Below are 13,657 nucleotides of genomic sequence, written 5' to 3' on the forward strand. Positions count from 1 at the left end.
CTGATGGCCCTTTTGCCTGTGGATGGTCAGTTTGGCTAGGAGCAGAATGGATAGTCGTAGTCAGTGTGACTCTAATTTGTTCTTCATAGTTTGGGCTTGGCGTAAGGCCAATGCCTCTTTCCCTAGCCCCCTCCTTGGGGTTTGACAGAGGTGATTTCTTGCTTACGGCTGTTGTTATTGTGGCTTGGTTGGTGGGCTCGTCAGGTATGTCCCCTTGGTAAGGGGGCTCCCTATTTGGCGGTAGTGAGTCTACCGCTTGGCAGTCGGAGACCGGCTCTTAGTTTTTCATGGTCCCGATGGGCTGTGTAAGCAGGTTGATCATTGATGCCGCTGTTCTGTGTGCGTCTAATTGTACCGTTGGATTTATTACCAATTGAACTTGAGGCCCTTGTCCTTCTTGATTCAGCCGACTGCTGTTTAAGTTTTGCTGCTGGATTGGGCCGGTGGGTACGTCGATTTTCCCTTCTGTGGGATGGACGTTGTTTTTGTTGACCGAGCATGTTTCGTTTGTGCCAAAGAAGATGGGAAAGAATTTTGTTGTGGCTGTGTTAGGTTTTTGCTTGCGCCCTTTTCTTTTTTGTTGGCGCCGTTGTTTGGCGTTGAGTTTTTTCGGAGACCTCAGATCCGACTGGTTTGGCTCCTCGTTTGCGGGGGCCTTCTGGACGGTTCGGTTTGTACCTGGTGTTTTGCTACTGGTGTCTTCCTCTTCGGATTTGTAGGGGCCCGTTTCTTTGGTTGCGTTGCCTCTATGTAGGTTCTTTATATCGCCTGTTAGGTCAGTAAGCATTGAAGGCAATGTGGCTAGTTTGTCTACTGCCTAGCTACAGTTGCAACTAAGGTAGGTGTTTGTCTGTGCTCTCAGTATCAGATTGTTCAGGTTGCCCAACTTGTCGTCAATGCCGGCTGTAAAGACTGCCAGTGTGTTGAGAAGATTGAGTTGTACCTCCATTTTATCTGATTGGTATTGCAGGGCGTCTACTGCTAGCTGGATTGTATTTAGTAGTGAGATCCAGGTTCCGGTGTTATGTTCTTTTCCCCGCTCTTTCTCATTGGAGATGTGGTCGGAGTTGTTGGTGTTGTTGACTGGCGTAGGTGAGTTGAGGGAGAAACGATCTTTGAGGGAGTCTTTAAGATCTGGTGTGTAAGTTGCTAGCATATCTTCCCATTCTTGTGTATTAAGGGAGGACACTGTTGCCCTGCCTTCAGCTTTCCGGCTGGAGTTGTGAGCACTGGGTCCCTCCCTGCCCGAGGAGCTTGATGCTAAACCGTAGTTTTCCAGGTCTGTAGGTGGAGAAGAGCCTACAGCTGTTGGATGGAACTTAATGGGTGTGCTGTGGCTGTGGCTCGTGGATAGTAAGCCCGGCTCTGTGCTAGAATGTTTTTCCCTGGGGATAGCCGGTGTTGGTATGTGTGTTCGTGTTATTGCCTGGAGGCGGTCCCCAGCATCCTCTTTACTTGAACAGCTTTCCAGTTTGTCTGGTTTGTCGACTACTTTAGGTTCTAGAATAGATTTTTAGGGTTGGGTTTGGACTCGACTGGCGGGGGCCGCGTGCCGTTGCCCTCGCTGCCTAGAGCCCAGCCGGCTGGGTGGATGGATGATGATTGCTGTTTGGGAGTTAAATCGAGGTGCTTTCCTCTTGCAGTTGAGGTCTCCAGGATCTCAAGTGATGTGCTTGCGCTTTTGTTCCTGTGCTTAGGGGTGCCACATTGGTAAAGGTCGGCCGTGAAGTTCTCTGGTGCCAAGGTGCTTGTGGCCGTTTCGCACAATGGTGGTGATGAGCATGTTTGCCTCAGTAGCGAAGGGAGCAGTGGGGATTGCAGCCCATGTAAGTGTTTGTTGCTCGAAAATATAGCTGAGCCCGCATCCTTTAAGAATGCGAACTTTATGTATATTTTGGGTTGGTGAAGTTTTTTTGTGAATTTGTGGTTCTTTTTCTGGTATCTCTTGAGACAAGGCCTTTGGTGATCCGTGTTTTGTTTTGGTGTTAATCAACCCAGGTGCCTGCTCAGTTAAGGAGAGATTCGGCTCCATGCCGGTGGGAGAGCTTGTATTTGTTTTGTCCTTTTTCTTGTTCCCCTTCCCGTTTTCCGTTTTTGCTTTTGTTTTTTGCTTAGGCTTTGGTTCCGGAGAGCCTCTGGCCCTTCCTGACCTCATGCCGTTAGTGGGCCCCAGGCCGCTGTTTAAGCTCGAAGCTTCTTCTGCGTGAAGAGGCTTTACCTCTTCCGCTCTTCCCCTGTCCCTCAGCTCTCCGTGTCTCCAACCCCTCCCCCTGCCCCCCCACCCCCGCAGAGTCCAGCGCTATCTGCGGTGGAGGTAGCGGTGAAGGCTGTTAGTTGGAGGAAGGAGCAATTGAGACCTAGCCCCTATTCCTTCAGCCAGGCACCTGACAGGGGTCGTGTACACTGGGGGAAAGAGGCACCAGCTATCGAGGAGTGTGACCTCGCAGCCCCTCGGTGATACCCTCCGTCAGGCAGCCGAGATCCAGATGGCGCCCGAGGAGCGGGGGCCGGTGGTGTAGGGCAAAGTTCGGGGCTCAAGCCCTCAGCAGTCCCAAATCGCCTCCAGATCAGGCTCGGGCTTGTGGGCAAAGGAAGCGCTGCTGGTGAAAGATAGAGGAGGTGGAGGGGGGAGGCTGGCTGGCTGGCTGGCTGCGAGCGGAGCACACAGGGGGGACCGCTGGTCAATCGGACCTGGTCGGACTGCCTGTCGGTCAACCCCCCGGGCTCTTACTTCGCGGACACCTCTATCGGCAGCCACGCTCGCGTCTCGCCCCCCCCCCCGATACCTTAGTCCTTATGGTGTTCGCCATGCCTCCATGCGCGTTGGTGAGTTGCCTATGCTTGCAGACTCACTTTCGTCCTCCTTAGTTCCTCCTTTCTGCCGGGCGGGCGATGCAGGGCGTTAGCAGTGGCTGCGAGTCCCGGGCTGAAGGGTCCCAGGCCGCGAGGGAAGCCCGACGTTCCGTTAGTGAGCTCCCAGGCAGCAGCAGCTTGCCTACTCCCGCTGCTATCTCGCCTCACCTCACCTCGCCTTGCCTCGCCTGCTCGCCCACTCGTCACTGCTCACTGCGCAGGCGTCCAGGAAATTTTTTAAATCAAACTATAAGGAGTCAGTAATCATTGTCCGTAGTCCGTTCAAAAAATGGAGATATAAGTATCCTTACGGTGATAGTGTACGTCCAACTCAGCATCAAATATTAAAGTCTGCTCAGCGTACCAATAACCATTTTAAACAATGGGGAGGGTAACCTTAATCTGTAATCGAAATCCCCAGTGGGATATAATCCACCACCATAAGCGGTGGATCACACCTCCCAAACGACATTGTGAGTGTGAGTTGGAATATTGGGAGGATTGCTGGTGAGCTCCAGGCAATAACCATGTTGGATAATTTCCAAAACACACTTGTCTTATGGTATTGACTGCCAAGTGGGAAGAAACTGCTGTAGTCGACCCCGACAGGTGTAGGATAAACGGTGGAATGATTGTAGAGTCACTGTTTGTTGCCAGATGGGGCGTTATGGGTTGGTTTACCTTTACCCCGACCTTTGGAGTTGAGACCCCCCCTACAGTTGCCCCCGTTAAATCCTCTGGATGAAGAGGATTGATTTTGTGGCCAGAATGAAGATGTGGAAGCATCTGTGGAAGTTTTGGAACCTCTTCTGCAAGAGAAGCGGCAAAAGGAGCCTCTATTGGCAGGTGTTTGAAGTGCTCCCATGGATTTAGCCACTTCTGTACCTTTCTTCATCTTCTCCAAGTCCTGGTTCACTTGTGGGCCGAAGAGATGCTGCTTATCAAAAGGAACACCTAATGTCTGCTGAACTTCTGGTTTAAATTCAGAGATACACAGCCAGGCATGCCTTCTTTGTAATACACTGGTATTGATCCCTCTGGAAGCGGAATCAGCAGTGTCTAGTGCACATCTGATGGAGGAGTTGGAAATAAATTTTGTCTCCTGCACTAAGTATTGTCCCTTTTTTCTTATTCTCCTCTAGGAGAAACTGGAGTAATTCCTCCATCTCATTCCAGTGAGCTCTGTCCTACCAGGCAAGTAAACTCTTCTTATTGGCTATCCACCAATGATAGGCCGATTGTGCAGCAACACGTTTCTCTGAGGCCTCTGAGTTTTGACTCCTTGTCTTGAGGTTGTGCATCAGCTGTGGTTTGTGAATTTGCTCTTTGGCAAGCATTAGACACAACTAGGAGTCTGGTGGAAGCGGACTTCTAATAAAAAAATTGGTTCAGATGGTGGAGGTTTGCACTTTTTGTCTACCCTGGGTGCAATGATAAGTACATGGTCTTTAAAAATACTGTCTGCATGTCGCATTATGCCTTTTAACACTGGAGGAGACTAAGATGTTTTTTGTGTAGCCCCCAATGTTTCAAATATAAAGTCTTTCTCCATAGATTCTTTGTGTAGTGTTACCCCATGATATCTAGCTTCTCTGGCTATAAGCTCCTGATTTGAGGCATTATCATCAGGAGATGAGGGCTTTGCATGATAAGGATCAGGATCTGTGTCTCCTGGAAGGTTTATATCATAATCCTGCCAGAGGTCTGGTGGTTCTTCATAATCGTAAATCTTCCCCAATATCTATGTCTGGGTCTGTGTGTGTGTGTGGAGAACCCCGAGATGGGATGTTTACAGGCTTCTTAGGTGAACGAGGAGAAACATGGTGCAGGAAACTGGTAGCTTTGTCTATTTTTCATTTTCAAAAGTATTGGGTAGTCAATCTCCTGTTAGAAACAACTTTTCTTTTTAGAAGATGGTACTGACGCAGCTTTTGTTATAATGCATCCAATCTCTAGGTGAATATGTATTTTCTTTTGTTTTGGGTCGAGTCTTTCCTACATGGTTTGTAAAATCGGCTACGGGAGTGTTGTAGGAACAGATTTCTGTTTTGGTGCTGAAGGTTTCGGAACAAAAAGTGTCTGCTCTTTCGGATTCGATGATTTAGCAGCCGAATAGGTGTTGTCTTGGCGCAGAGCCAAAAGGCTTGTCTGTACTTTTGTTGCGGAGTCAGAAGGCAGGGCATTCGAAGGTGACTTTCGGTGCCTACCATGAGCAGATGGTAGTGGTGGGCCAGAAGCCTTTAGTTTTAGAGGAATGGAGTATTTTTGTGTGGGAAGATGAGGGCTTTTGGTACTCACTGCACCTTGATCAAGTGGAGGATCATGGGACTCCAGATCGAGCTCTAATTTTGAGTCAGAATCTTGAACACAGAAGGCCATTGACGATTCCAGGTCTTCCTGTTCGATATCTTGTTGTCTGAAGATATTCGGAGTATATTCTATATTCTGCCTCTGCATCTCTTCATTGAGCCAGATGGTCCCACAGGGTTTCTTTGGATCAAAACGACAGACAGGCCTCATAGTCTTCTTCTTTGTGCTTGGGAGATATGCACAGATATTTGTGATGATCAGTGCACGGATACTTGGAGAGGCATCAAGGACAAATTGAAATGGAGTCTGATCAATCAGCGAATTATTGTCAATGGATTCGGCATCTAATATAACACAACCTAGACGGGCTTGGTCCAAAGGCCACAGTAGCAGGCTTCTGACCCGGAAAGTCTTCCGAATTTCGACGTGCAAGGGATGGAAAACACGTTTGAAACAATATCGACGAGAGAAGACCATGACCATGCACACTATTACCAAGAGGATGATTCACCTTACCTCGTGAGTTGAAAGACTACTTCGAAGAACACCAACTTGCAAACACACAGACCCGACACTAGATGGCAGGAGTATGCAAAGAATGTGTATCTACAGCCACACATGCCTCGAACATCGGTTTTGGTGGTTGCTTTTAATGAACGCATTACTTACCTTGGGTAACGATGTATATGGTAGAGACACAGTCTAGACACAGATTGCTTAACTTAGAATATTCCCCAGGTGTCTGACTGGATTCGGAAAATCTTTTTTCCCAGCAGTACCGCTGCATGCCGGGAGGCGGCGGCGCCTGGCTCCGTCCTGACGTCGTCCACGGAAGTGATGTCAATGGAGCCATATAAGACCCTCCCGGTGGGCTGACGTCAGCTTTCTACAGTAAAATGTTTCCGTGCCACAACGCGGAGCCATGACAAAAACTGCGACTATAGGAACAGGGTGTCAAAAAAGAGCAAAAATCATTGAGATAACATTGATAAGAAACATGAGAATGGGAACCAAATCATTAGAATGAGAAACAACACTAAGCTGAAAGAGCACCCAGAACCAGAAGGAACTGAAGGGAGCTCACAGAGCACCTGCTCCAGCAAAGGCCCAGCAAAACGAAAAGCTGTGCATTACTTCGAGGTGGTAACTGCAGTGGAACGAAAGACATGGCAAGCAAGGCACAGTCTGTCACCACAGGAGGGAAGTTGAAAGAACCACAAAATTGGAACATGTTGCAAGACAAGTGACCAGAAGTGAACAACCACACAGAATGTTCACCACACACCCCCTCCAGTGATCAAATGACTGCAGCACAACCAAAGAGAACCCAACCCCACCAACTGCAGTAGAAAGAAGGCAGCACAGACGTGGGCGAACGGAGGGCAGGAAAACATAAGAACTCCTCGTTGGAGGAACACAGGAGAAGCAGCATTGAAAAGCACAGACCTTAACCACCCCAAATCGAGGACGCAGTGGAAGGCCAAAAAGCCCCAAAGCCGAACACCACACCCAGCCCCAGCAGAAGGTTCGAGAAGACCCACCACCCAAAAACAAGGGCAGAGTGGAGGACCAAAGGACCCCAAAGCCGAACAACAACCCTGCCCCAGAGGAAGGTGCGAGAGCACACCCCTGGAAGACCAAGGCCTCCTAAAAGGAGGCTAGGCAGTAGAACCCCACCTGAAAAGGCCTTCGCAGAGCGGGGAGGATGGGCGGGCGTTAAGGAATCTGCGGCTAGACTGTGTCTCTACCAGATACATCGTTACCGAAGGTAACTAACTCGTTCATCTAATAGAGACATCTAGCCACAGATTCATTAACTTAGAATGGATACCAAAGCCATACAGCAGTGGATAAAGGTCTGCGATTGAAACCACCAAGTTCCAAAAGAACTTCTCTGTCAACAACAGCGCAGCTGATACTAGACCCAAGTAGCTCTGTAAGGAAGCACGAGCAAGGGAGACAAAGGCCCCGCAATATGCCAGAGGACGGAACAAAATCGTCCAGACAGGGAGGAAAGGAGACAGAGAACCAAAAGGAGACAAGAGAGCATGTCATCGCCAGAGCATGCTTACTGAACAAACACCCCAGAGGACGTTGAAAAGTGTAACATGAGGGGACAGATGTCACCACATAGAGATACACAATGTCATGACCACCAGGAGCCATAGGCATGCGGGGGACAAGAGATACCCAAGGAGACAAGGTGTACCGTGAGAAGTGCACCACGGCGAACCAAACTGAAGGAACAGGAGTTCCAACGCATGCATGCGGCTGCAACAAGAGACCGGCGCAACACCAGGCAGTGAACCTGCCAACTGTACCAAAAGGTACAAACTGCAAAGGGAAATGCGGCAAAGCCAGGGACACCCCAAGCGCGCCTTACCACCATGCTCTTGTCAATCAAAGAGAGAGAGAGAGAGAGAGACCGGGGCTAAAAAACCCTGATACCAGTGCGAGGAAAAAAATCGAGCATGTACAATCTCTCAGTGTGTCGAAACAGGACACACAGAGCGAAACATAGACAGCAGAAAGAAGGAACAAACTTGAAAGCACGCCCCAGAGAAAAGGAAAGTTGCACAGGTATCAACGGCACCAGTGTGGATCATAGCAGTGCACAACAGTGTCAAAAACACCGAAAGGTGACAACATCCTCCCCTGACAGGGACGGAACCAGAGCCACCCGCGAGGGAAGCGGGAACAATGAGCACCCACTAGAAAGGGGTGGGAAACACCCAGAGACCCGTCAGAAAGAGGGGAAAGAGAGACAGACAGTACGAGTATCCTGACCAAGCACACCAGCACCGCATCATATAAAAAGGCAACAGAGCCGCCAGGGATGGATGGGAACTTGCAACCAGTGGAACATCAAACCGAAGAACAAAAGCGACAGCTCTGAACCTCTAGAGGAATAAGACAACCACAGCAGAGGGGCAGGAACTGAGGATCTGAACCCCAGCGTGGAAGAAAACAAAGGGACCAAAGTCCCTACCATGGAAGTGCTAAAGGAAACAGGAGATAAGGCCACATGTCGCAGAAACGTAACTTGTGGAAACATCACAGCCCATGGGCAAAAATTCCCACGGGACCTGAACTATTAGAAAAAGATGGAAGCACTGCCCCAAGTGAGAATAGAAAGCAGCCAAGAGAAGGGCTGAAGGGCGCAACATTAGACCTGTGGTCGCGATCATATACCGGGCAGGTGTTGTCAGAGAAAGTGGAAATGGGTACAGACCAACCGTAGCCCACCACACAAAGTCCCCTGTAGAGAACCGCACTAACCCCACGGTCCCCATTAGAGAGGATGTCCCAAGAGGGACGAGAAGACTCCGCAGGAGTCGTGGAAACTCCCCATACCAGGAAGAGTGGCTACACAATAGCCAACAAGTACCCCACATAGGGTATGTCACATCCCAGAAAGCAAGCGAAACGTCTTGAGCCGCGCTCGTAGACAGAGGAGGAAAAGAACTAATAAAACAGCTGGTTAGCTGAAACCAAAAGAGGGAGAAAACGGCGAAAGCCACACAGCCCGCCCAATAACTACGTCTGAAAGCCAGAGATGGAGCAGCAGAAAAAGCATAAACAACACTTCAATTGAAATCAAAAGACCTCAAAAAGAACTACAAATCATGGAAATCATGGAAACTCAGACATGAGGCGGGAAACTGCTGAGTCAGCATGTCGGTCGAACAAGACGACCCCATCAAAGGCCAAATCCGAAGACGTTCCTGATCGTTGGCAGGGAAACAGCCAATGCGCAGCCAAGCATGGAGGTGCAGATGAACGGACCGGGCCATAGCGCGACCCACTGAATCAGTGGTACCCATGGCCGACCTAATGGAAAAGTGCGCCATGTCACGGCCATCATGAACCGACTGTGCCAGGTCAAAAAGAGGACCCTCTGGAAGCGAGGAAAGTAGGAGCTGGACTGAGTCCCAAAGGGCAGAAGTAGCCTGTGCAAACACACATGATGTGTTCAGGGAGCGAAGGCCAGCACTGGTGGACGCAAAATCTGGCAGCCACATGACTCCAACCACGAGATTCCAAAGTGGAGGGGACCAACGGAGAGGGGGCAGAAGGCAATGAACTAGAAGCCACCTGAATCACCAGTCACTGAGCCCTAGGGTGGAAGGACAAACAGACAGAGTCGTCTGGGCCGGGCGATGGCGATGTGCAATAGCACGATCCACCGGGTCCCCCGAAGAGGGCTGCGCCCAAGTCCCCAGAAGAACGTCAAACAACAACTCGTCAAAAGGCAATAAAGTCTCCACCTCCACAGTGCCTTGGTGGAGTAAGTCCAGCAAGGGGTCAGAGGACCGAGAGAGAGAGTGGGGCTGCAGTTGCAAAACGTACGTAGCCCTGCAAACCGCCCTTGCAAAAGATGCATGTGAAAGGGTTGGGCGGAAGGAAAAACGAGGAGGCCGTATTCGAGGATCAATTGTGAATGGGTTAATTGAAGATAGTAAAAGTCAACCAGTAAGTCAGTTTGATGAGAGATAAAAGTGGTTTTCTAGCCCTCTGATCTGGTAGGGCACCCCAGGAGGCTCGAGAAAGAAGGAGAGAAAGGGCAGTCAGTTAGTCTGTTGCCACTAGTCCAATGGAAAAGAACCCTCCAATGCCTTTAGCGGGGCGCACTCGTCGTACAGGACAAATAACTTGCTCGTTTTAGGTGGTTGCACACAAAGTTATGAACAAGAAAAGAAAGCCGCCAGCGGTAGTGGAGAAAACACCTGCTCACAATCACCTTGACGCAGGAGACTATTGGTGCAAAAGGGGGAAATGATACAAATAAAGGGAGGATGTGCTCAGAGAAAGGGGGTGGTATAATCAGTGCAGATAACACACACGCATGCAACAATATTTACAGTGCCCTGTGACGTTTTGTACTCCTCACTACCCACCCTTTACTCCCTCCCCCCTCCAGCGTCAGATGCCGCAATTCTCCTGAGTTGCGGCGGCTTTTAGGTGTCCTCCGGGGCGTCCACCACTCCTCTGACCAGGTCCCCGCTCCTTCTTCCGGGTCGTGGGCGACGTTGGGGTCGGCTTCTTGGATCGCCTCGTCCTAGTTCCAATGCACACTGCTCTCCGCGTTGCTCTCATTCTCGCTTCGGGTCTGTTCTCACTCCTACCGTCCCAGACGACGCAGCGGCACTTCTGCTTCTGCCTCATACGATGTTAGCTCCGCCTCTCCGTCATCCTTCGGCAGCATTCCTCCCTTTACGCAAGAGGCAGTGGAAGAGGGGCAACGAAACAGCTCTGGGTGGAGCGAACCCACAGGGACCTCCTCAGCCTCGGACTCCACACCTTCCACCAACTGATCAACAGCTGGAGATGGCACCAGCGTCGAATGGCGCCGAGACAGCGTTGAACCGACGTCAAGGACCTCCACAAGGGCCTCGTCCGTCTGGCGCCGGACTGGCGTTGACACCACCACAATGGGGTGGTAACCTGCGGAGAGTAACGGAGCAGACCTGGAGACTGCAGGCGGCGTCAATGCAGGGAGCCGCGCAGGGCTGTGCGAAGACACTGGGGATGTCGACGCAACCGCCACCGAGGTCGGAACCTGTGGAGAGGGGTGGAGTCGATATGGAGTTGAGACTGGCGCAGTAGCCGCATCCGGCATTGATGCAGGGAGCTGCACAGGGCTGTGCGAAGACCTGGAAGACCCAGGTGTACGAGAGGGAGGCCCCTGTGGCTCACGCCCCGACATCGCAGCGACTCCGGAAGCGGAGTCAGGGTGCTCAACCGGTAACGAGGGCGAACCCGCTGGCAAAACTGCGATCAGAGCCCCTACCCCCTCTATGGGGCCCTAAGGCACGTCAGGAAGAGGGGGGACCCAAAGATGGACTGAAGGGCCTGAGAATAGGCCTCCATCTGGGCCCTAGTCGCCCCAGCGCCAGGAAACGGCGGATATGTGGGGGTCGACACCTGAGGAGCAGTGTCCGGTGAAGACTGGGAACAGCGGGCCCCGTCGTCGCGTGAGGTCGGCAACCTCTGTGACTTCTTTTTCGTGTGCTTACCAGCGGGAGGAGAATGACGTCCACGGGAACAACTCAGCGACATGTCCTGACCCTCCAGCACGAGAAAGACCAGCAGCGTGAGGACACCGAACGGGACATCCGGGCGGCAAATGGCTTCATGTGACGCTCCCGTAAAGACTTCGGCTTCAGCCAGCGGCAGGCGTCACACTCCTCAGAGTCGTGGTGCTCGCCCAAGCACCACAAACAGATCGCGTGCGGATCTGTCAACCCGAAGGCATCAACACACATTTCCCAGACACCGAAGGCGTCCAGAAGGCCTGAAATCAAAAACAGGCAAGAGGTAACCAGTTCCCCTGATCTGCGTTGTGACGCGGAAAAGAAGAAAACTGACGTCAGCACACCGGGAGGGTCTTATATGGCTCCATTGACGTCACTTCCGTGGACGACGTCAGAACGAAGCCAGGCGACGCCACCTCCCGGTGTGCAGAGGTACTGCTGAGACAAAAAGATGTTTGGGATCGCGTCTGACGCTTGGGGAATATTCTAAGTTAAGGAATCTGCGGCTAGATGTCTCTATCAGATATTTTATTCCTTGATTCCAATGAATATCCTTGATGGACATAGGTTGTAGTTTACCTTGTTGTGAAATGTACAACAATCTTCTACGGAAAAACTGCAAGGTAGCATGATGTTCTGTACCATCAAAAACACCATACAAATAACTTTCAATAAGTTATTTAAAGGCCGATTATTTTATGGCTTCACTGTCATCATCAGGCCTTCACCTTTACTCCTTCAAAGGGCCAATAGCAGTTGGACACAGCTGTGACACAGCCACTGTTACTGAAGATGCCTGGGTGAAAACCAGGGGAGGTAATAGCATACAACATATATATCAAAGAACAAAACTACACAATGAATTGTGCACATTGTTATAATAATCAGTTTAGGCGATTGATAGAGCATAAAAGAACATGTTTACATATGTCAGATGAATGTCAAAGTAATGTTTTAGGTTTGTGGTTTTAAGTTTCTACTCACTTGCATGTCCACTTAGGTTTTCGGTTAGCTCAGTGAATTGATCGTCAATGGCATAACTATCTTCTTCTTCTTTGATTCTAAGGGAAACAACTGGTGCAAAAAGAACATAGCCTTTTATCAAAATGTAACCACTGGAATTCAGTTTTTTCTTCCAGCAGAAGCACATACATTTATCACGGGGGGGCTGAATGGGAGAGTGAGCATGAAAAATATAAAACTACCTTATGTTTCTAAAATGGGTTAAAAATAAGGCAAAGAACACAACCAAAGGCGGATAAAGGAAAGTGTGGGTAGAGGCTGTGGAAACTCTGAACCTGATATAGAGACTCAAAGGAAAAAAGTAATTTACCAGAGTTGGGTCGAGTACTACTTTCTTTTACTTCTACACCAAGGTGATCAATGGAATCTCTGAGTCCTTCTTCTTCCATCCTAAACAAACTTTGTCTATTAGGAGAAGGAAATCCTGCAAGACAAGTTAAAACATAATACAGTTTTCAGTTAACAATAATAGAATAACTCCTGGACGTTAGTTCTCTTTAAACCCACTTTAAGACTAAAATCTCGGATCTATCGTTCCCTGGTGAACAATGGCCCCGCTACTCTAGAGTCGCTATGTGGCTGCTGGGAGTGTTGGCTGGGCCCCCTAGAAGAAGTGGACTGGAGAGACGGCCACATGGCCCCCAAGACCTTGACGACCTCTTCCAAGCTGCGTCTAGTCCAACTCTATTACCTACACATAGCATACCTCACTCCTGCGCGCCTATACAGCGCCCTTTTGCGGCCCTCCCCGACCTGCACGCGATGCACCCACGCCCCCGCGGACTTCTATCACATGATTTGGCAATGCCCTGTCCTTGCATAATTCTGGGCGGGAGTAGAAATGGAACTTACAAAGACCCTGGGGTGGACGGTTCCCCATGACCCTCTGCACTTGATCCTGAGTGTTTGATGGTCTTGATGGCTCTCAGACCGATAAGCGCTTCCTTGGAGCAGCATTGGCGGTGGCGAAGTGTGATATAGCGGCACTTTGGTCTCAGGCCTAACCGCCTACTATACGGAAATGGAGACGGGGTGGATTGGTGTGGATCTTAAGAGGAGCCCCTGTTTGAGGCCTGGGGCTGCCCAGAGCTTTTGGCAAGATTTCGGGTAAATGGTTTAATCTTTGGTCCTGAGGGGTGGGGGTGTCTTCTGCAATATCAATAGGTCCCTATAGTCCCTATTAAAGCTGTATCATATCCACATAATGTGCTGGTTTTTGCTACCAATGTATTTTGTGATTTATTCTCTAAAAATCGATAAACTTGATCAAAAAAAGACTAAAATCTCAGTAACAAAGGAAAATTTACATTAATAACTACCTTTATATGGCACCTGTATCTGGAAGCGATAGCAAGTGTTCATTATGAGAAACAAGGGGAGTGTCCTAGGCACTTTAATATTGAAAAAGGAGCGGGACAAGGCTATGTCCTTGCACC

At 49.9% G+C, this 13,657-nt stretch overlaps 1 protein-coding gene across 2 annotated transcripts in view; it reads right to left on the reverse strand.

Moving 5' to 3' along the window:
- The window catches only part of LOC144823533 (uncharacterized), a 266,304-nt gene that overhangs the window by 107,403 nt on the left and 145,244 nt on the right, over positions 1–13,657 (reverse strand). For both annotated transcript variants that reach the window (XM_078682131.1, XM_078682130.1), the window contains exons 4-5: positions 12,532–12,645; positions 12,183–12,272 (exon numbers count right to left, since the gene is read on the reverse strand). In XM_078682131.1, coding sequence (XP_078538257.1) covers positions 12,183–12,272; positions 12,532–12,645 — 204 coding nt within the window. The remainder of the gene's footprint in view (positions 1–12,182; positions 12,273–12,531; positions 12,646–13,657) is intronic.

The sequence above is a fragment of the Lissotriton helveticus genome, chromosome 3_1 (genome assembly GCF_964261635.1).
Source record: "Lissotriton helveticus chromosome 3_1, aLisHel1.1, whole genome shotgun sequence".
NCBI lineage: Eukaryota > Metazoa > Chordata > Amphibia > Caudata > Salamandridae > Lissotriton > Lissotriton helveticus.